Source organism: Pseudopodoces humilis, chromosome 1 (genome assembly GCF_049639895.1).
Source record: "Pseudopodoces humilis isolate 2021_Gansu_Grassland_sample_001 chromosome 1, ASM4963989v1, whole genome shotgun sequence".
Taxonomy (NCBI): domain Eukaryota; kingdom Metazoa; phylum Chordata; class Aves; order Passeriformes; family Paridae; genus Pseudopodoces; species Pseudopodoces humilis.
In genome coordinates, this window is record NC_142200.1 from 130623650 (window position 1) to 130648521 (window position 24872).

Genomic DNA, 24872 nt, shown 5'->3' on the forward strand with positions numbered 1-24872 from the left:
GTAATTTTAGATTTGCTTTGAGAACAGTTAGGCCCCTAAGACAAAGAATTGAGGAACTCACTGGATCATTTTCAACCTTGGAATTTGAAAAATAATATTTATATTATACTATTAGCCTTTTCCCATGCAAACAACATCTTTATTTTATAGAGATCTATAAAAAAGAAGGTGCTAAATACAACTTAGAAGAACAAAATACACACAACAGTCTTTGTCATTGAAAGTCACTTTACTGATGTTACAACATGTTAGTAACATTGAAAACCACAGGCATTTGTATTAAATACTCTTGTAGAAGTGAATACTGTGACGCTGTTATTATTAAAAGTGAGCAGGAATTTAGAACCCCAAATTACAATGATTTGATTTTATAAAAAGCAACCTTTTGTTTCGCTACATGAAAGCCAGATTCATTCAACAGCCCAATGCCTGTAATGTTTATGACAAAAATATCACACTCAAAGCTAGAAAGTCTTAAACTGCAATGCTTCATTTTGATGTTTGTCAAAATCTTACGCTTTTATTACATCAGGTGTGATTTTTAAAGGATTTTAACTAGCAAAGACAATGATATGATGCAAATCATTATTTTTGCCAATACTAGCCCAGCCACAGTGGTGAAACACAATTCTACTTGCCTCTCTCAATAATGGCTAGTATGAGTGAAAAAATAGCTTTTTTTTTTACAGCAATGCCCAAGTTAAGCATCAGCACAAAATGAAGGTGGCAGAGCCAGTTGGTATATACCACCCCAAAAGCTTTGCTGAAAGAACTGGTCATACAGTAAATAGTGTTTTCTCCAGCAGATTAAAAATTCTGTAATGCTTTGCTATTCTGAAAAAAATATTTTGCATTTATGCAACAATAAAAATAATTACTGTATTCTATATAAAACATTACCTATTGTAATATATTTTTATCCTTAAGAAAAGAAAAATCAGATTATATATTCACAGTTTGAGTATGTTCTGGACTGTATTTCCAAGTGTATAGTATGCAGAGTCTACACAGACAGTGAGCAGGAGTTCTTGTACCAATAATCAGACTAAATCAGCATTTGCTGTTCTACAGAGTCTTACAATATTGCATGATTAGCTGCTCGCACCACTCTACTTACAAGGTCAGTCAGGCCTATATACAGAATTTCTAACATGGTTGTAAAAATAGACTCTCCATGCTAAAGTTAGAATATATAAGGTCTTAAGGCCTCATGTTGATTTTTTTAAAACAAAAGCTTTATTTTTTTATTCAGAGGAATACAGAAACAGAAAACTATAAGCTTGTTGCTTTGACATTCTATGCTCTAGCAATTAAAAATTGTGTTGACACCATTTACTTCTCCCTTAGAGAACATTTCTTTTTAACTGCTCTGTGCTTATTTTCCCAAATTTTCCTCATCTCATTCTGAGTTATATGTCAACTATGGCCCATCTTAAGTAGCAGAAGTTTTTAAACAGTTTAAAGCTGGTTTAGCTGAAGAGATTTTGAAACTGGTATAGACTGGATTATAAAGAGCTAGACCTGCCAGACCTGGCTAGGTGAGACAATTTGGAAGCCAGGTACAGTGTGTCAAGTGTGAGTAATATCTGTGTTCTGAATTTATTTTTACTGCTTGTTTTTCTTACTTGGCTGAGATAACTTAGGAATGTTGACTGTTGTAGTGCTTTTCTCCAAATACTTGCAGAAAACTGTTGTGGAATGACAAGATACCATGTGCCAGGTGCACAAGATGCTGTTTCCAAAGCTGCAGTTAACATCAGCATCCATACTTGAGACACCAGAAATCGTTTTCATAAGCTGACTTAGAAAATAAGTCAGAGCAGATTTTTAGCACAGATGACAGAAACTATTACTTCCTTTCCTGTTTCTGACAAAATCACACTTAAGAGAGTCCTATCTCTATTGCAGCTATGTTTACACAATTAATTTCACTGTTTCATTTTTTTTTTTGCCTTATTAGGATAATAGATACGTGCACACAGGAACCTCACTCCCCTGTGCAGACATGGGGCCACAACCTGCACATATTTTTGCAGTTTATTCAAATTTGTTTTTAGGAATCACAGAATATTCTGGGGAGGGGACCCACAAGGATGATCAAGCCCAACTCTTAAGTGAATGGCCCATATGGGGATTGAACCCTTGATGCTGGTGTTATTTAACACTGTGCTCCAACCAACTGAGCACATCAAATGTGATCAAAGTCAAATCCCATGTTGCTGATAATGTCGTATGATTTGGAAGCCATGCAAATAGTGGGTCATCAGCTCATCCATTCTAGGTATTCCATGGAGACTGAAATACACAAGCTTTTTAAAAATGAGGCAAATAACATCATATTCTGGTTGAAAACAGTGGTTCAAACAGTCCACTGTTATCCCATGACACTGATACTGAATTTAGAGAAAGAAACAGATGATCTTCAGATTTGGAGCAAGAGAAACAGGAAACAGCTCAACTGTTAGGTTCCCAAACTTGGTGATTAAAGAGGCTTAGCCTTCAACAATGCTACAAGGTGGGAGAGACACAGTACAGCTGAGTCACCAAGTGCTTTTTGCAGTAACTTTTGCAGTAGCATTCTGGTTTAACCACAAGTAACTAAGCCCCAAAACAGCTGCTTGCTCCTCACCCCCAGTGGGATGGGCCAAAAGAATTGGAAAGGTAAAAGTGAGAAAACTCATGGGTTGACATAAGAACAATTCAATAATTAAAATTAAACAATTGTAGTAATAATAAAAAAAATAATGAAAAGGGAATTAACAGAGAGAGAAATAAAACCCAAAAAGACAAGTGATGCAAATTAAAATAATTGCTCACCATCAATAGACCAGTGCTCAGCCAGTCCCTGAGCTGCAGTTCTTCACTGCCAACCTTCCCCCTGGACTGGTTCTGAGCATGGCATCATATTGTTTAGAATATCCCTTGGGTCTGCTGTCCAACTCCTTATGCACCCCAAGCCCAATTGCTGGCGGGGCATGTGAGGCACAGAAGAGGCTCATTGAAAGCACTGCTCAGCAATAACTAAAAAATTCCCTGCATTATCAACACTGTTTTCAGCACAAATCCTAACCACAGCCTCATACCAGCTACTGTAAAGGAAATTAACTCATCCCCAGGCAAAACCAGTAGAAAATCCATGAGATATGAGACATCATCACCTGATTATAGCATAAGCAAAAGGTCACAGAATCATTAAATGGTCTGGGTTGGAAAGGACCATAAAGATCATCTTGTTTCAACGCCCCTGCCATGGGCAGGACTTTCCACTAGTCCAGGTTGTTCAGAGCCCCATCCAGCCTGGCCTTGAATTTTTCCAGGGATAGAGCATCCACAGCTTCTCTGGTCAACCTGTGCAAGTGTCCCACCACCCTCAGAGTAAAGAATTTCTTACTGATATCTCTTCTAAACCTACTATTATTAACTGCATTGAAAAGATCCTATCCATAGTAGGAAAAGGTGACCAACTTAGCAGTTTTCTGATGTCAGCCAACTCACAGAAGCTGTTAGTGGATAAATGTTTCCATTGAAACATTCATGAAAATGATGAAAGCATTCATGAAAATGCTTTTCAGTAAGAGTGAAGAGGGGATGGAAGAGAACAGGAGCTCACTGAGTTTTACACTGGAATGTGATAATTTTGCTTACAACTAGGTAAGGGATTTGATGACAGAGCAAGTCCTAAGGGCCAACTGAAGAGCATATCCTGTAGGGTTATGGAGTCTCATCCTTCTTTCACATTACATTATATCCATGAATCAATTCATTTACAAAGTTACAGAAAATTTGGGCAGAAGTTGCAGGATATGCATGTCTATAAGAGTGTGCGTACCCATTCTTAGCTCTGGTTTTGAAAAGAGTTGTATTGACAAGACCAATCAGTCCAAACCAGCAATAGGGATTTGAGTAAGAGATTTCAGTACATTAACTACTGACACAATTTCTTTCTGATTTTAGTTCAGGCTATACCTCAAAGGTCTACTTGTTCAATAGCACAATCAAAATTATTTCATGGGCACATGAACTCAACAAGTTCAATACCTCATAAATCATTTGGAAGAAGCCATCTTCAAACTCAAGTCACACTTCAGGTGACTGGCAAGTTGTGACTTCAGTTCACACTTTAAGCAAAGATAGGCTGTATAAAATGATCAATCTTCTTGAATCTACTTACTTAAATATAACAAAACTATATGTAAATTATCAGTCACTACCATCTCTGGTATATTGCCTGAGATTATTAAATTTCTTAAGCCAACAAATCCAGAATTAGTAGGTAAATCTTTACTTGTTAAACTGTGGCATCATTGTGCAGCATTATTTTTAGATACAATCTCAATTTTCCAGTCTCCATCAGTTAGTCATATTAATTTTATTATAAATTACACAGGATTCTTCTCCCACATTGAAATACATAAAGGTAACTTAAGTATATCTCATCCTGCCTGTCCTATGTTCATATAAACAATTACTTCTAGTTGAGAATTGATAGCTTCCTCTCTTCAACAGGCATCTACAGCATAGTTGGCAATAACTAGTTCATTTATTAAAATAAAACCAAAATAATTGCATGAGTCTCAATGAGTCAAAATGACTGAGCTATATTAGTGACAAGTACTCTGTTTTAGTCTGGATGAGGTATTATGCAGCAGTTTATATTGCTATTGCCAGTGTAACTACCTACAGTGGATAAAAATATTTGCAATCTTCAAGGTTATTAATCTGTCAGCTTTCCAACACACTACATTTTAAAGTAGGAAATGACAGCTTGTAAGCAAACAACTTCTCTGTCCAACCTCTACTGGTTTGGGATGCTCACACAGCCCTGCCAGTTCAGGTCTCCCAAGTTACCAATCTGATGCAAAGTTCTCTGCAGAAGAACTTTGCAAAAACACAAATCCTGTGATATTCTCACTCTAGACCACCAAAGTGAAAATCAACGTTTATTTAACTTAAACTTTGTGCTCAGAACTGGACTTCCAGTCACTACGTATCTCCAAATGTAAAGGTGACCGTTAAAGGTACACTACACACATAAGTGTATCATCATATGCTACAAATGAATTATAGCAAAACAAAAGAAGCTGGAAGTTCATACTACATTGAAAATACAGTCAGGAGGGCCATTTGTTTGCAAAACATGAAGCCATGAACATAGCAGAAAGAGCCAGTATGTTATATCCAGTTCTGTCTGCCAAATCTTGCTGCTTCTTGGTAAGGCAAAATAGAAAGGGAAAAGAAAACAGTGGTAAATGTAAGATATGCACAGAAATCTAATGAGATTATTCAAAACAATATGCCAGTTTGTATCCAAAGAAATACCATAAAAGGCACAAGATGAACAGTCCAGTTACTAAAGACAAGATATGAATATGGAGGGAAAACCGGCTTCCAGGCAACAGAGTAATACATCGACGATCAGGTTATCATAATATCCTAACGTGGGTGAACCTCTTGAGGGTCCTGCTCAAAGTCCAGTGAAATCAACAAAGACATATTGATTTCAAGTTATGGCTCAGACCTTAATTTCTTAATTTCATGCTATCGACTTGCTTTAATCCAGATAGATACCCTCAAAGTAAATCTTTGCAGAAGATATTCTTCAGTGCAGATTGATATATTTACCTTTCACAAAAATGCTGAATCTTACCCTAAACCAGTTACAAGTGACTGTCTCCTTCCAGATGGTCAGTCTGCACCCACTTATGCTCACTTATATTTGTCTTTTTCCAAATACTTACCAGAACCTGTTGACTGTGCAGGAAAATCATTTGAATCCCAAGGCCAATATTTCGTAATCCAACATACAGCCTAATCATAAAATATAATGCTTCTAAAAATCTTACATATTTTACAGCTGCCGACGTCTTTAAACATTTCTTAATTTAATCTTACATATATCTGACTATTGAGAGACGTAAAAGTTAAAAAAATACATTAAAAGGCTGCAAGTGTTGGGTTCACTTACTAAAGGAAATACATGAAAGAGGTAGAAGATTCAGAAACACCATAGATGTTCCCATTACAATAATATCTAATTAATCATACAGCTGTTGGGTAGGGTATTCAACTGCACCACACGGCTGGGTGTTTTATTCTGCTATTCTGCGAAACTACCTGAAGCTAAGAAGTAGTCAGTTTTGGAAAACTAGAGAATTATAAACTGATTTAATATGGTCCAGTTTCTTAATAACTGAAAATTCCCAATCAGAAGGCATTTGCTTTACAACAACCCTTAGAAGTCTCAGGTGTTTAAAATATAACCATCAACTTATACACAAGATTAACATGGTAAAGAGTTGATCCCCCCCAACCCATTCTTTTTAAGCTAAATTCACTTGTGCTCAGTTTAATGCCCCAAAAAATTGTCAAGGGGGCTTCAGGGGCAACAAGCATAGCATTCAAGCACATGGTAAAAGCAATTCCAGTAACAACTTAAAATTGAAAGACAGCAATGAAACTGGCCACTTGCCCAGCACTGTTATTATCTAGTGCAGCGAAATTGTTATGCTTCTCATAAACCTATGCCTTGCCATCTAAAACAGTGTTTGAAATGCTCTATCAAAAAGACACAGCAACTCTCACAGACAGACTTCACATCACCACATCCTGAATTGACCACTTAGAAGTATTCCCAAATGTTCGGTAAGTTTGGGCTGCACATGACTTAAAGACCGTTGTCTGCCAAATCATTCTTGATTACACCTGTGAGAGGATACAATGGTTATCTTGCTAAACATGGGATTTTGGCTGGTTCCTCTTATGATGATTTAAGACAAAGTGCTGCTGTACTGGTTTCTGCAGTCTACTGTACAACTGAGATTGTCAAGACAGTATAAGATGCTGAAAAGGTTGTATAGATTTTGGTCAAACACCAGTTTCTGAGAGACACAGTTTTACAGTAGTGTACTTTCTGTAATTCCAAGGATATCTGCTCATAATATTAGAAAATCTGAAGTGTGATGATGTTAGTCATGACTGTTTCTTTAGGCATTTGGCAAAATACACATACGTATAACAGCTATTTTTGACATTGTATACATATATACAATCTGTATACTGAGATTATAAACATGTAAGGTAAAAAAAAGATATAATCTTTGTTTGTTTGCTGTTTGTGTCAAATAGGTACCTTTCAAAGCTTGAAATCCTGTCACAAAAAAAAATCCTATATTTCTTACTCCTGCATGCTAGTCTCTACTACAGTATGTTGTTTTTCCCTTACATGTAGAAAGTAAAGAACACAAGGTTCATGCATACAGCGTACAAGTTTACATCAGCTGGGCTCTCCGTGAGGCATGTTCCCAGTTCCACTATGGTCTGACTCAGGATTGCAGTAAACCAGAGAAAAACCTCTCTTACACAGAACTGGCAAATGGACTGCAGCTGGGATTCTATGTCACCGTGCGGAACAGCCTTGTCACATCTGGGCTAATTATTCTCTGTCAAATGTTATGGTTTTGGTGGTTCATCAAATCCATAAAATACAAGTCAACAAAAAATAGAAAGAAAAAAAAAAAAAGACTGTTTTTTCCTTTCCACATGAGGAGGTTATCACTGCGATATCATGGGCATCTCTGTTGATCTTTCGAATTGTCTGAAGAGAGGATGAATGTGCAGTGACTCAGTGATGCTGAGTTTCTATAAAATCCAAAGTAAACAGTTCTGATGTGACCCCAGGAACACAGTGCAGCTAGATGGATGTCTCCCATAGCTGGAGAGGGGGGAAATGAACACAAACACACGTTGAACACCAAGATAAAACAGGTTGTCACCCAAACAGTGCAAGGAGCTTGTTTGGGGAACTGCATCTACACTACTTGGGTCACCAGATCTCCTCCCAGCCTCTGGTGGGTATCTCTTCACCAAGTGAGCAGACTGAAGCATGTCAGCACAACTTGCAGTTGGCATAGTAAATGTCCATGGCTGGGAGTTCAGTTTTCTTTTTGAAGGAGAAATTTCAATAAAGCATCAAACTTGAACTAGACAGCTTTTACCTTAGAGTTAAGCTAATATTAGTGTAGTGATAACTTCCCATTTTCATCTGCCTAACTCTGCTCAGAGCAGCATGACTTCCTACAGTGGATTTGAGCTGCTGCCAAAGCAGCTCCAGGTCTGAGACACATCAGTACAGCCCAGGCTCCAAGCTGCCTTGAGAGACCTTGTGCCGCACCTCACACAATCTTCTGCCCCGAGCAGCACTGGGGGAGCAGCTTTCAGGTTCCCTGAGCAGCACCCCCTTCCTTTTTTCTTCAAAAGAAAAGGACAGAAAACAGCGATGAGAATCTCATCAGCATCAGCAACATGAACCAAGGGTATTGCAAGTAAAGCTCCTAAATTTCAGGACTTTTTTTCTTATTCAAATACCTGCTATGTTTGAATTGATACAAAGGAAACAAAATCCTTTTGGAACAGCTGGAAATCTCTCCGTATGGAGCATTACTATCCACCACACATTCCAGCAGCTCCTGGTCACTCTAGGGGGACCAGGTCACACAGCAGTGAAGTTCCTCCAGGCATGCGAGCCCTCCACATGCTCCATAACTGGAACTTTTTACATTTCCATAAAGCTGGAAAGCAGCTATCCCTACAGGCTGAATGAGAGCTGCTGGGAGAAGGGATAAGAAAGGAGAGGCAAACACAACACTTGCTCCAGGGCTGCCTGTACTCTGAAGCCCAAAGGCTGTCCAGGGCACATTTTTAGCTTGAAATGAGAAGAGTAGTGAAATCTGGGCTCCAGGGCAGCTTTAAGAGCAACCTGAAAAGCTGCCTATAAACACAGTTGTTGAGCCTTTATTGCTGCCAGAGGCTCAGCAGCTTCAGAAGTTCAGGGTGCAAAGGAAGTGCCACTCCAGCTTTCCTTGTTGGTCTAAGGTGTTAATCTGCCACAGTTTCCTTTTGAAAAACTACCAATAAATCAAGCCCCTAGTGAAATGCAGAGAGAAGAGGGACACATACCCTGGCACTTTGCCTGTTGACTTTTTTCTCTTCATCAGGAAGTGGTGGCATCGGGTAAGGGTATTTTCTGCTGGAAGCAATAGATCCAGTGGATGAAGATGGAGACTTTGCAGGAGACAGTGTCCTGAGATGTTGAAACACACAAAATAAATGTGATGTCTTTGCATTCTAGCACTGCAACAGCAACTGCCATTACTCTGAAGCTTGGTTCAGAGCCATGTATATAGCTTATTATTAGCTCAATATCAGGGGGATAAAATTGCTTGATCATTAGTCTTATAATTTCATTATATGAATAAAGGTATTTAGAGATTTCAGGAACACTGGAAGAAAAAAAATGCTACTTCTTATTAGAATCGTATAACAAAAATTATTTCTTAAACTGTTTTATATGGTACTGTAATTAATCATTATAAAATTATTAAAAACCAAATCTGCAATTGAATAAATACAGAACTAAAAGATAAACATGGCATTATAAAGCCTAAATAGAAACAGTAATTGTATAAATACAAGCTGAACAAATGTCTTCTCCCAGTGACTAAATGGCAATTATGTGTCTTTATGCATATCTTACACATCTCCTAAATTACATAGCAAATAAATGTATTAATTTTGTAACATTAATTTACACAAATGCATGCATTTAGAGGCCAAACTGTTAGTTGTGAAGTAACAAAGGCATATACAAAGTGCTAATAACAAATTGTTATACATGCAAGCATCATACAGTGCATATTGTTCCAGCCAAAGAAAGAGTCTGATGAGAATATACAAAAATGGACTGATTAGTCAATGGCAATCAGCATTTCTGTACAAGGTGAGTAGAGTAAGCAGGAGCAAGTAAATGTTTGTATCACATGAAAGGCATTCTTTTCATGTCAATAAGGCAACAGCACATTATTGACTGAAATTTTATACCCAAGAAAAACTCTTATGCTTCTGTTTTGAGATTCTGCACTTTTCCCACTTGAGAGGTTCCTATCAGGCTCTAAATCTGGGCAGAGTAAAATGGAAAAAAAAGGCCTCAAAGTAGAAAAATTGAGCTATCCTGGCCACCTTGTCCTCTTGCACTGACCAAGAGCATTTACCACAGGAGGCCTCTTAATACTGCAGGCACATCACTCGGCCCTCCCTGAGCACTGCTGTCTAGTATCTTCTGAGTTAATGTGTCCCTGAAGATGGAAAGATTCCATAATAATAAGTGGAATTTATTTACCTTTAAATAACTGTACTTTTATTTTGGACTATTGTATCATTTTGTTGTGTCTGTAGCTCCCTACAACAGCACATTCTCTTGCCTCCCATACAGACAATGACTGATGGTAGCCACAAGCAACAAGGTGTCAATGGAAATTATATGATGAGAGCTCTCTAGTCTGGCTCATGATCCTCTAATGCCTCATGTGGTAGCCTCTAAGTTCAACAGCACGTAAAAGATTTACATTGGTACAATTACCCAAACTTGGAAGCATACATCTTCAGTACCTGCACACTGATCACCCATTGAGATGAACTGGACATACACCAATGTTTTCAGGGAAAAAACCCTGAAACAGTTACTGCTGTATAAAACAAAGTTTCCGTATGTCCGACATCATGGATCTAGGCACCAAACTGTGCATGCAAGAAAACAGGGTAATTTAAAAAAAAAAAATTCCAGTGAAAGGTTGTCAACAGTGCCCTGCTGCTCACTATCCATACAAGTCCTCTCATCTCTGCCCCCACTTGGACTAGTATGGATCACTAATAAACTATTTGTGGATCTAGAATGAAGAATATAAGGAGAAGAGGGAGAAGAAGGAAAAGGGGACAAATAAGAAAAGCAGATTTTATATATTAATAGTAATCCAATTCTTCATAAATTTTGCCCCATTGCTGCAGTAGAATTTTGAATTTTAGTTTTAAAATTTATAACAACACATTTGGAGATCAGAAACAAGGAGCTGGGCTACTGGAATCTGACTTGGCAAGTCCTATCAGAAAGCCATTTATAAGGTAGCACAGCCAGGGAGTGGCTCAGAATGAAGGCATCTCACATCTCTTTCACCACACCAGGCACAACACTCCTAACACACCACAGGCTCTTCACATTTTAGATATTCTTAAGAGAAGGCCACAGTGAGAGGAAAAGCCACAGCCAATCTTCCTGTCCATCCATCTGAGCAGGTGATCCTGGAAGGAGTAATAATGCCCCAAAGGATGGGGCATCTTGAGTATTTTCCCTGCACAAGCAGGTCCTATGACCAGGATCCCTAATGGAGTCTTTTTATCCAGGAAACTTTTCACCCTAACTCAAACACAATGCTGCCTTTTCCAAAGATTTTGAAGGCCAAGCCTCCAGTGTAGCTGCCTACATATCCTTCTCAATCCCCCTTTGCATTGCCTGCTCACCTGCAGTTTGCACATCTGAGGTGAGCTTTGCTGCTCAGCTGCAGCTGCAACACTGCAGCCATTACATCAAGAATGCAGTTGCACACTTACAGAAATGACCTTGCCCTCCCCTCGTAGGGCCTCACCACTTATTTTTGCTACTGAGTTACGTGCTGGTTTTTGTCATCTTTAGTGCCAGCTACTGAGACTGTGAACATACATGACTCAGCATATGCTCACAGATCTTACAGTGTGTCTTCTGTCATAAACATTGTTTGAGGTGGTTTGGTCACCTTTTAGGTTGTGCCCTGCAATTGTGTATGTGCTGTGTATCCCAGATTTACATATACTTTAAATGAGAAAGGTCATGCCTGGCTCTTTCTCATTTATAGGATGGAGAGACAGCATTCAGGGACACTTGCAGGTAATGCTGGGGTTAAAGGTAGGAAAACTTGGCAGTTTTGGTCAAGGATGGGATCCACTCAGCTTTCACTAGGGTTTCAGTTCTCCTGCAATCAAATCCATTGGCTTTCATGCCAAATGTTGCTTCCAGCTGAAACTTACACAAGAAACCAGTACACGCCACAAGGGAGATTCAGAGGTTTTACTGCCAATCCCAAATGAAGCCATGCACATCACCTGCAAAAATTCTAATTTTTGACCAGAAAGCAAGACAGAGTGGCCACTTTGTGTCTTTCTTTCCTGAAAGCTAAAACTAAGAGTGTGTGGAGACCATTCTGTGATTCACAACAAACACTGTAGCACCAGGAAGACATCTGGAAGCAGTCCCTGCAGACTTGGGCTTCCTGCTCAGCCTCCTGTCCCTAAACAGCAAATGTTGGCCCACAAGAAACAATGCAAAATGTGTCACTTGGTCACACAACTAAACATCTTGCAATTTTGAGTGTCATTTTAGCTGAACTCAAAGCAGGTGGTCTTTACAGATATGAACTGTTCATGATCTGTGAGTGATTCTCTTTTGCAGACTTAGAAATAATGTAGTGAAATTCAATTAACATTTAACCTGACGAAAGCATTTCAAACCCAAATATAGACCCTATCAGTCTAATCTTTTAGGCTGAATCTTGACCTTTGCTGCTGTGGATTCAGCAATTTGTATGACATCATCAGCCTAGATCCTATATTATGAAGTTAGGATCTTCTAAAAACATGGGTGTGGCTAAATATTTTAAAGTAAGTTCCTTTTAAAAACTACAATGTGCACACATGTCCTCAGAAAGAGCAGCAGCAGAGGGGAGAGGAGGATCATGGAGGAGCTGCAGAAGAGACAATGGTTATGGCTTGAGCTGGCACTTGGAGCAGTGAACTATGCCTCAGAAGCAGGCACTCACATGCTTCAATGAGCTCCTCTCCCTAACTCTTGAAACAAAATCCTGATCCTACTGATATCATTAGGCATTTTTTCATTGCCTGCCATCAATAACAGTATTTTGCTTTGGCTGTAATATGGAAGAGGCTTGTTTGTTTGTTTTTTACTTTAAGCACAGTCTAGAGCTGCCTCAGGAAGAGCAACTTGCCAAGGGCTGGTGATGATTCTGGTCTCTGCTGGATGCTCACAAAGGAAGGTAATAGAGGTGGTCAGCTGAAGAGGAACTGAGAAAAAAATCAAGGATATAAAAGCACATTAGAAATAGGAGGGAAATGACAGCCTACTGTCTCCTCCTTCCATGCCCCTTCTCGATGCCCATCTGATACGGCACAGCTGTTTTCCTTCTGCTTATGTGCTCTGAGTCTCCATCTAAAAAAAATCCTTTGTTTGTAAACTACTTTTGTATTTAAACAGAACTCATAAAATATAACTTATTGTAAATACTTGCATTAAATCAAATGTAGGCAGTTCAATAAGGTGCCTTCTAGTCTTTTTTGTTTATAATTATCTATAGAAATGCCATGTTTGGGGCTTTTGGCAGTTTGTTTCCTGATTCCATCATGGCTCCATCAAGTCTTTCAGATTCAGTGAGAATTCTGAGTAATCCTTACCCATATTTCACAAGGCTAGCCTGTGCGGTAGACTTTGTAATTGGCAGCAACCAGAATAAGCAGTCTTCACACAGTCTTTATGAAGCACATTCATAAAATAACGTCCCTTACGGCAAAACTAAAATCAGGGAGAGGCTTCCTGCCTGATTTTGTTGCTGAGGTTATGTGATTATAGCCTGGCATTCAACATCAAAATCTAGACTAGTCTTTGAGCAGGAAAATGAGAGATTTCTTCACAGATCTTATTTTCTCACAGACAGGACTCCCACACCTGGGAGTTTTCTGGAGCCAGAGATACCAGCTACTATTATTATTATCATTAATAAAAAGTAATTATATAGAATACCCATCAGATTTGTAGATTAGAAAAGAATTTACTAGGAAATTGGTGTTAGAGAGACAAATTATGATTTGTACAGGGTTTTTTAAGTAGATGGAGAAAATCTTGGTGATAACTAATATCTCTATTTTTTGAAAATCTGAAATATTCTTAGCAAATGTTTTTGCTATTTTTCATCATTCTATTTCAACTCTTCCTACAACAGCACCAGTCATTACCATATTATTCCTAAAACTACATAGGGAAACAAGCTAAACAGCAGTATTACTTTCAGGACACATTTAAAAGAACATAGAAATCAAAGATGATTAGTGACATGAATATTACTCAGCTAAATATTTGGTGTAAATGTCTTTTCCTGGGACTCTGACCCATAAAATATAGTACCAGCTGGACATTCTGACTTCAGCCTGTTTTATCAAGTAAGATCTGTTTTGTTTTGTTTGTGAATCACTTCACAGGCCCAGGCTCAAACCCAACCAGAAACTGTTCTAACACACCATTCTAAAGAATAGTCTTTTCCTGTCCATGCTATCATTAAGCAAAATTGCATCTGCTTTTTGTGGAGAAACTGTTAGTTCAACCTCTTGTAAACCCACAGCAACTCATCTCAGAAGACCTGATCTTCCATAATGTGTCTGCAGAATACTTCCCCATGATTACCTGATTTAATTAGGACAATACAGATTTCTAAATTTATTCTAGTTGCTCTCTGATTTCCAAAGGTAACTGCTGGAGGCAGTGATTAGTAAACTTCTATGGTGCAAAAAATTTGATTTATGTTTCATCTCTGCTGATAAATGCCTTTAAAACTCACATGGGTCAGCTTAATCCTCATCTACATGCCAAAAATGCTTGGTTTATCTCAAATACAATTAGAAATGTGACTCATTCAGTGTAACAGCTGAATACCCTCAGGGGCAGGGTACACTCCCATCAATTTAATCTAGTTACTAAAAATATACTGATACTAAAAAATGAAAACCAAATTATGAGTATGCAAACAGATTTTTAAACATATTTAACTAAACCATTTAAAGTAACCTATTTTAAAATAGTGCTATCTTCATATTCCATCAATGTCTTTGTTTATGGCTACCAGAAGCTTCTGATATAAAAACCCTGAAAGACAGCCATGGGATTATGTTATGGTGGGCAACTCTTGACCTTCCCTGAACAATAAAGGTCAAAAAGCTATTTTTAGAAACAGTTTTGGTAACAAAACACACCTCACTTCTTATGTGAGTTTGCCTAATTTCAGCTTCCAGTGACCTTTCGTCATTATCTGTCTTAGTTTACTAATCTAGAGGACCTCCCACACTCAGAGATTTTGCTCTATATGCAGTGATGTGGTCTTCATGATCAGGTAAATGTTCAGCTGCTCCATTAAACTGAATAGCTTGAGGCTCTGCAGTCCTTTCTGTATTTTTTCTGGGCTTAAATCTCCCCAGTTCTGGAAGGCACCTGCTGAACTGCAGACACCAGACCTGGACCCTGTATCCTGGTGCTGAAACAACCAGACTCACAATTCTCCCTGACAGAACGTCCAAGAACCAAGAGACCTGTCTGATACCAACTGGCACAATCACAACAACCTCCTGTAAGCCTTGGATTCTTGCACTGGGGATCTATTCTTGCTTTTCAGGACCGAGATCAGGACTGACAATCTGAAGTTTACTCATTTTTCGTATTTGTTTATAGGAAAACTTTACTGCAGCTTACTCTGTCTGTGATTTATGAGGTGTTGAAAACAAACACAAATGGTTTTATAAAGTAACAATTTCATGGTGTTTTAAGACTTTGGGACATTTTTAGTTCTAAAAATGACTAAATTCCTACCCTGCCATTTAATGTCTGCCTGTTGCACTATTATTAGGTCTACTTGTGTAGAAAAATTAAGATTCTATTTACTTGTTCTTACCATCCTTCACTGTTTTGGCTGAAGATTTTGCTTATTATTTTGATTTGTGTTTCTGTAACTATCTTCATTTTTGATATGTCAGCATACAGCTTCATGGATTTTGTTCACACATTATTTGTCATAAATTATCTTCCATTCTCTCCTATGCTGGCTCATTTTTTTCAGCTGATGCAGATAGCTGTCTCAGCTGTGGGACTGTGTCTTTTGGGAATCTACTGCAACATTCTCAGTCTCTTGACTCGTCCAGCAGGGGCCCAGCCTCATGCGTGCTTTTTCTCTGTAACTTGGAATGTATCAGATAATGTACACTTTTCCCTTTCAAAAACAAGTGATGTTGCTGGTTGAACCCTACCTCACTTGTAACAGATTAATTAGCAGTTTGAAAATTAGAGCACAGAGTATATTCTCATACATTTAGTTTTCCAATTCCAATACATAAATGATTTCATTGCAGGCTGAGGGTAAAATATCACTACTTTTTATACTTTTTTCATTTGAACTTTAGTATGCACTATATAAGACAGTAGGTAGAGTCAATGTGTTATGAAACCACTTGCTTCAGTAAATTAACATTCTATTTAAATTAATACTACTTTATTAGTGATAAATATGTCTCATGCCCATATAACACTATTTGGCATAAAATGATGAGAAAGCTACTACAAGCTATAGATGATGGTGGGAACGCATGCACTACACACACCCTTTTCAATGGCTTCATTAAAACATTCAGAAAAAATAATTGTAAATTGCACATGAAGCCAAAAACAGACATCAAAATGCAGCAAAAGAAGAGGGGCCCTTTGCACCTAAGTAACTTGTATTGATTTATACAAGGTAGGAGTCCCAAGATATTTGTATATGCTGGAACGGCTCTAAAAAATGAGAATTATAGAATTAATTTACAAAATACCTAAAGTATGGTCCTTCTGTGTTTTTATTCACATCTTCTACCCACTTAGCTACATTATATTCTCTTTTGAACCATGGGTTTAAATACCTGCAGAAAGCAATGGAAGGAACAGAGAAAGCAGAAGAACAAGAATAGAAAATCTGAGAACACACAGCACAAGCTTAGCAAGGATGTCTTCATCCCCAAAATGCAAGTGAATATGGCAAATAAATCAGTATGGATTTGGGTGAGGACTAGGCAACGTGTACAACTGCATGAGAAAATCTGACCTACAACAAGACTCATATGTTTGATTAATCTGGAAACTCTTTGGGATACATCATTCATTTAATGCCTTAAGGGTAAAATTCACTCCTGTGCAGAGGGCCAGCATTAAGCTCATGGTTTGAACTCCCTCATGATGTCAAAACAAGGATGAAGGGGCATTTTGGCTTGAATCATGAAGTTTGCTTGCCAAAGAAATACTTTTACACCCATCTAGATAAATTGCAAGATAATAGCTAAAGAAGCACAGAATCTTGGACTCGACCATTTTTACAGGAATGAATTTCAGCCTCATTGCGTTAAATGGTTTGAATTCTTTGCCACTATAGTGACAATTTTTACACTTACAGGCAAACAACCCTCTGATTTTTCAATGTTCATTTAGTTTGGCTTTAATGGAGGTGGGCTGCAGAGTTATCTCACATTTTACAGAAGCAATACTGACACCAAAACCACACTTTTTAGGAAAAAAACTCTGAGTTGTATACTCATATTAGTTACATTAAAATTATGAAATAAATATGATGTTTAATTATCTGACAACAGATTACCCGGGAAGAAGGAAACTTTTTTGCAATAATTTTTTCCCACCAACAAGATAAGCAAATTCCTCCCCCTCTGTCACATTAACAAAAAAGGGCGATGCAGAAAATAGGAGTCTGCCTGAACCAATTTAAAGTTTGTTCTTGTTACATATGAATGGCAACAATCAAATGATTATTTGTGATCACCATCTTTATAAAACAGAAACTAGCACAATGAAATAGGAAACAAATTTTAACCAAGGAAAATGGTAAAGAAAATTCCTCTTTAAATTATTTTTGATACTTCTGGTACAATTCTTGCCACCCTTATTTATGGGAGTGACAGCAATGACCTCACACATGGGAACAGGCCTTGCAAGGGATTGCTCAGATGAATAAAAGTTGGGCCAAATCATTTCTGTCATTCAACCCCCTCCATATTTCAAACAATGATGACAACAAAAGCAGCAGCACTTTTTCAACTTCTTTTGCTCCTTTTTTGTTCTGGAACGTCTCTTCCCCGCCCCGCGCAAGCACAGCCACAGCTCTCAGAAAGTACTCGCCCTCAGCCATAAGTGCTTCTAAGTAGCTTCCTCAGCTCGCTTATTTATCAGGAATCGGGAGTGCTTTATGCTTTCCATCTTGGGGTCTTAGAGAAAAAAAAGGTCAAAAGCAGTAGCGCAGCAAAACAGAGGAACCACAAGTGAAGCAACAGGCTGATGCCAGCGTCACCAGGAGCCAATAAACTTCTGCTTTAGCTTTAATTGTACGTTTTCTTGTACTCGCTGCAATTCTTCAAACTTGCATTTTTTCATTTGAAAGTGTCTTTTGGTAACCATGAAACACTCCCAATCTGGCTTCCTGGATTAGAAAACTGTAAGATGCTATCAAAGCATGCAATTGTTGCACAACCATGTTGCAGGGTTTCCTGGATCTGGGTGTATTACAGACCATCATTCACCACCTCAATCCATCTGTTACAAAAAGGTTAAACTCAAGTTACCGCAGACCACTACATTAAACCATTGGAAAGCCCTCAGGCTAATCTTTCTGGCCACATGTTCATTAGTAATGGCCAGAATCCACATTTCCTTTGAGTGAGAAATTCTGCTTTGAAACAGGGTGTCCTTACGTATAAGCCTAGAGCTAGACGGACAGCTCGACTTGGCTCGTAGCGCAACATGCAACAAGGCAAAAGACCTGGGCTCAAGAGTACTCGTACTCCTCAGGCTGGCGAGGAGGAAGGGTAGCTAGCGCTGCATCAGCAGGAGCACCTCCAAGCAGTCACGGTGTTTTGCCACAGTGAAACTATCGTATACTAGGGAAGGGACTTTTCACAGGATAAAATGGCAGCCCAGAATGCAGGGGCAGGTGAGACTGACCTGTGATCCCGACTCCCTGTTTGGGGGTGGTCGGAACCCCCTGGGCTTATGCCTTGGGCAGGGATTTGGTGGGCGAGAGAAAGCCCAGGCTCAGATGCATGGGTTACCCGGCTGCAAAAAGACAATATATAATAGAAAGTCTAAACCAAAGATGTTCGTATCAGTTACAACAACGAGGAAGACAAATGCTTATAGGAAAATCAGTGCAAATTAACAAAGGTCTGAATTGCTATCTGTTCCTGGGACCCGTTTTAACGCAAGCTCCCAATTAAACTGTCAACTTATTCAGAAAACTCTCATCATTCCTGGATAACTCTAACTGATTTTAATAGAGAACTATTTATCAGGCCATTTCATCAGCCATGTTTCTGAAAAAGCATTTGGCCTGCTGGCATTCCTTCCACATGTAATGAACCATCTGCCTTTAGTAAAGAATAATTATTTTGTTATAAAACATCCAAAAACAATTAAAAATGTCCCAAAATATCTTTAGCAGTCTCCTCAGAGCTCCATGCTTAGCATAAGCCTTGTTCATGTATGTTAAGTCCAAGGGTCACGCTAAGGTGCGAGCAGGACATTTTCCAGGAGCTGCCCAAAGTGTTTGCAACTCTGTCAGTGATGCTCATGAGGCCTGCAGACTTCAAACCTTGCTCAGTCCTTAAGAAATTTTATTTAAATGATTATTTGATGCTTGGCTGTATACAAAAAAGTATGTGCATAATGCGTGCAGTTACTGCAGACTCATGCATGCAAGTATCTTTGTAGGCAACCACACCAGTGTGCTTCTGTTAAAAAAAAAAATGAATTCTGCACAAGGTATGGCATTAATAAATCAAATTTTAGAATGGCTAACTACAGTCTACTAATTACAGGAGACCAACACTGTTATCCTTTTTCTTCCATCTCAACAAGTATGCTTTATTGGACTCCTAAGGGCCACACAGGTGGACTTTGTAAATACTGCTTCGGAACAGATTTCAGTATTATTCTGTATATCCCAGACAAGGTAAAAAGGTAAATTGGTCTGGGAAAAGCCTCCACATATTCTGCAGCATCCTCAAAACAGCTGGTGTTGCTTTTTTTTTATTTTTTTTCCCCTAAATGACTAAATGCTGGTCACAGTTAGATCATTCTCAGTTCATTTTCTCTCCTTGCAAAACAAGCTCTCCCTCTAACCAGAGAGATAATTGCCCTCTAATAGCCCTGGCAATTCTCTCCATTCCCCTCTGAACTGACACAGCATGTGGATCATTCAGCGGGAGCTCTCTCTCCAGCTGGTGACAGGACTTCCAAGGAGACTGGGACAAGCCTTTCAGACCCGATCAGGAAAAAGAGTATTTTCCTGCCTGGCAGGCCTCTCCCAGGAACACACACACTGTGCTTCATCGTGAAAGGTTGCTGGATGGCCCTTGGGAAGTACCAGCCTCCTCCCTGTAGCATCAGGACTGCTGCTGGGTTGAGAGACCACCGTAACAAGCAGCAAGAAGGAAAGCAGAGAATTAGACGGAAATTCAGGGGCACCTTTAAAAGAGAAACAAATATACAGGGGAAAAAGGTTTCCAACTCACAGTATCTCTGTCTGTCTACTTATTTAGTGCTCCAAAGTTCTTAGAGCAAATCTCATTTGTATTTGGCATTTTGGCCAGACTAATTTTGATTATATAAATAATAAATTTTGATTTTATAATAAAATGGTTATTTTATGCAAGGAGGAAAGAAAATGAGCAAAATAACGTTTCAGTAAGAGTTTATCAGCACAAAGAGCACAGAGACTCTTGAGATAAACTCCTCCAAGGGCTAAAATTTCTGATTCCATGATGCCATTTTGACCATGCAATGTTATAATTGCAATGTGCATCAAAGTATTATTTCTGTAATTTTTAACACAGGGGTTTCTCTATGAACCCTACTCACCTCAAGACAGTGCACTGTAGGTGAAAGAAAAGTTTCAGTACAAACTCAAAATCCCCAAATCAAAGAAAATGGGGCCCAGAGAGCAGTTAGCATTATTAGCTTCCAGCAGGGTTGATACCAAGGCCATTTGCCCATCAAGGTGCAAAGTTAGTAGTCATGATATGGGGAAGGACACTGTCACTGCCATCATGGTCAAAGAAGGGGCCATTCATGTGGGGTACAACAGCAGGCTAGTGATTTTGACAAGCCCAGAGGTTTCCAGCCATTCACCGCCCATTTACAAGAGGGGCCTGAACCAAGAGGCTTAAGTGCATAAGAAAGGCTCTTTCAGTGTGGGGAGCACTGCACACATGGGTTCTTTGGGAAATGTAACCAATAAATCAATAAGCCAGCAACTCAAAACTGTAGTGGAAAAGTCTGGGGATCAGTCACTTGGTAGAGACTTTAATTACCCATTTATCGAAGGGCTTACTCAAGACTGGCTTTTTCAGGCTTACAATGGCAAACTTCAAGGTACTCTCAAAGCAGATGCCTCTCCTAAGATCTCCAGGAAGGTATGCAGAGACACAAATCTCTAACTCTGCAATGGCCCAACCCAAGGTGAAGACAAGGGTAGGAAACAGTCAGGTTATCAGAAACTCAGTATTGAACCAGGATACACTCAGCAATGGCAGTTTACTGTAGACAAAAGCCTGCAGTGATGGTGCAGGCTGCCACCATCACTGGGAATTGCTATGGGAACGACTGTGAGGAAGCCTACATAAAAAAAGAAAATTAATAGTTAATTTTTAAAGAATACATAAAAAGAGGTTGAAATACATTATCCAAACCATTTACAAGATTATCAGTCAGCAACCAGAATGGGCCACAGAGCAAAAATGCAGCTGTCTACTTTTCAGTACTCTTAATTTCCATCTACAAAACACAAATATGAAAACTCTACTTTTTGGCTTTGCTTTTTTAAATTCAGACTTACTCAGTTGAATTAGACCGTGGCCTAAATCTTTTGCCTCTGACTTTCTTTCTGTTTCCTCCTATATTACCTGAAAGAAATCAAAGGACAAAGACAGTAAAACAACTTGAAACTCACCTGCCCCATGCCAAACTGTATATTCTTTTTGCATCCATAGCAAAAGAGTTGCTACCTTTAACTTTAACCATTTAAATCTGACAAGTCTGTTCCTCTTGATTTACCTCACACACTTAGGTTATCTTCCTCTACTTTCTGCTGCAACTGTGCAGAGCAAAAAACTCCTTTATTTCAACTGTTATTTGGCAAAATCACTACACTTCAAGAAGAACACTAAACACTGCCTGATAAAATCACAGAAGCTGGCAATAGTGAATAGATTTATTTCTTGTTTTTTATGTTAGCTCACACTGGAGGGAAAAATTAAATGTAATTTCTTTGTGACAAAGTACAGTGCAAAAAAGGCACTTATGCAGGGTGCTGCTAAATCCTAATTCCAAGTTAATAACAATTAGCACAATTTTAAGGAGTCATGCTGCTGTCCTAAAATCAGCTAAAGTTTCAGCAGAGCAGCAATGGTCCAGAGGCTGGTTTCCACTGTGGCCAGCACAGTGGTTCACACTTACCTTGCCAAGAATTACTCCTAGGCCTCCCATTTTCACAAATGTCTGAAATATGTTTTGTGTCTGGAATCCTTTCACTCCAGGAATGAGATAATCCATTTGACCTGGAATAGGAGGGCTCAGATGTGGTTATTGTTAAGGGTATTGTCTCACATCAATGTTAGCTCAGTGGTTCGGTCACATTCCCGAGGCCAGTGACAAAACATAGCCTAAGGTCTGTCTGCACTAGCAGAGCATCCAGGATTTCTGATTAAACCCTGCAGTTACACCTTGCAGCTGTCCCTGCAGTGGTTCCATGTGCCCACGTTCAAGACCTAGGCATCAGTACTGCTTTCTTGTCTACTGTGGAATGCATGAACAGTGGCGCACACCAGATTTCCTTTGGATTTGCAGCTCTGCCTCAGTTCCTAAATGGAAGATGCTCTTACAACTGTGGTCATTTCAAGGCTTTTTCATCTCACAGTCAAGCACATCCCGCCTGCAGGCTGCCCACTCCCTCCTTATGCTGCGGCAGAAAAGCCAGGACAGCTTCCCTCACCCCACTGCTACCAGACTCAGGGGCTCAGGAGTGTGTGACAAGCATCCTTCCACACAGAGCTGGTAGTCCCAGGAGAGAGGTAACTCTGCCTCATTTTTTTCTAATTTTGAACATTTATATTTTATCAGCCAGTTGCTGCAGTATATACTTCTAATGCTAAACTCAAAGCCAAAAATAGTCTTTTTATCTACATGCTTGGTGCAAACTGTTTTTTCTTTTCTCTTGTATTGCCTCTAAGAGCCAGAGATGTATATGGCGATGTCCAACTTGGGGTTTTGCAACAGGCTGCCTCCTGTTGAACGAGAGCTGCTGCTCAGCTGTTTGCCATGTGATCTACAATTATTTCCAAAAGAGAAGAGGAAGTTGAAAAATTCATAATAGATGGCTTACTTATTACAAAGTCTTGCTTAAAGAAACTATTTTTGTAGTTTTTAAGTCTGGATACTTGCATTTTTCAGTCTCTGCTTTCCTTGGAGGCATCTGAGAGATGCTCTTCAGTTTCTAGAAGCTCAGGCTAATCACAGCAACACTGAAGTAAGCCCAGGGTTTCATTAATTCAACCTTAATCACAACCTTAATCACAGAAAGGTCTGAGAAACAACAGATCCACTGACAGATTTTCAAACATTTCCTCCTCCTAAAGGTCCCTTTCGGGTTCAGGAATATCTTGCTACATAATGCTTTTTGTCTTTGCTATTTCATAATAGCAAGAGTTATCATTAAGTTATGTATTAATCCTTGAACATCCTCTGAATACCAACTAATATTTCATAGTGCTTTCCAGCATGGAGAAGCCCAGGCAGCCCAGTCACTCTAACATCTCCCAAGAGATGCCATCCATACCGGCACAGAGAGGAAATCAAAACCAGCTCAGAAGGTAGGAGGTAGCACTCTGGGAATTCAAATGGAAGGACTATGTCAGCTGTATCACAATGTTAATGGAGTATTTGTCAGACTTACTTTTTCAGACTTGACAGTGGCACAACATACCTGAACTGGTGGTGGGAACAACAAAACTCTCTAGTACAGACAGACCTTAGAAACCATTAGCTTTTTGGAACAAATAATAAAGAGAGACATATGAAATAAATGAAGTATGAAAAGAAACACAGATACTGTGTGAAAGAAGAAACACATTAAATTACAGTAATTTTTAAAAAAACTTTTTAAAATTGGTATTTAAACCTGATAGACAAAGCTGTGAAAACTTGCCTTCCCAAGACTTTTTTTCAAAATTTTAACTAAATTAAAAAAGATTCTCCAACACAAACAGTGCATCATTTAAGATTAATGCTTGCTTCCTGAAAAAAAGAACCCACATATCTAAACAGCTGAATTTAAAAGTTAGAGATAATGAAGTAATCGATCCTGGAGTTTTCCTAATAACTTAGTCATTAGAACAAACTGAATGAAGTTGTATATAAGATCAAGCTGCTACACCAAAATAGCAAATGTCACTACATATGTGTCCCTTGCAAACATTTCTCTTTACTTTCATTGAAACAATCACAAAGAAAATGGCTTCATCAACTGCACAGTTGTAGGCTGCTTAGTGAAACAAGAATTGAGAATTGCAATTTCCTGTGAAGCAGTTCATGACTGTCAATTCCCCTACACAGTCACAGTGCTTCTCATAAATTGTTTTACAGTTCTAGCTGGAGATTTTCATATAATGAATCTTTAAATGCAGAGGAACAGTGAGCATCATGATCTTAGCAATTACAAATGGCTCTCAATGCTTTTAAATTAATCTTCCCTTTTAAAATGTTGGATATTTTAGGCAACTGGAACCAATAACAGAGTTAGTGAAATTTGATCAAGGGCAAAATCTAATTCTTTCTAATCTAATGACAGCAAGCAGAAAATGTCAGAAAGTCTTTGTAGAATTATTTTCTAAGATAACACTTGGCAACCATTTAGTATACTAGTCTAGTAAGTGGAATAAAATGCAATCACTATCATCTTTAAGATGAGAGAGCAGAAGTCTAAGTCAATACACTGGATTAATGACACTGACAAATAAAGATATAAAAATAACATTTATATTGAACATTTTATGTTTATAACTATTATTGAAGCAAGACAATGTTCCTTTTCTTTGATTACATGACCATGATTAAAAAAAGTTGTTGGTGTTTTATTTAAATTTTTTTC

At 38.7% G+C, this 24872-nt stretch overlaps 1 protein-coding gene across 1 annotated transcript in view; it reads right to left on the reverse strand.

Moving 5' to 3' along the window:
- Positions 1-210: 210 nt before the first annotated feature.
- The window catches only part of ADAM22 (ADAM metallopeptidase domain 22), a 131504-nt gene continuing 106842 nt past the window's right edge, over positions 211-24872 (reverse strand). The window contains exons 27-31 of the mRNA XM_088054527.1: positions 22184-22284; positions 21564-21630; positions 16504-16590; positions 8956-9079; positions 211-7711 (exon numbers count right to left, since the gene is read on the reverse strand). Coding sequence (XP_087910653.1) covers positions 7691-7711; positions 8956-9079; positions 16504-16590; positions 21564-21630; positions 22184-22284 — 400 coding nt within the window. The 3' untranslated portion in view covers positions 211-7690. The remainder of the gene's footprint in view (positions 7712-8955; positions 9080-16503; positions 16591-21563; positions 21631-22183; positions 22285-24872) is intronic.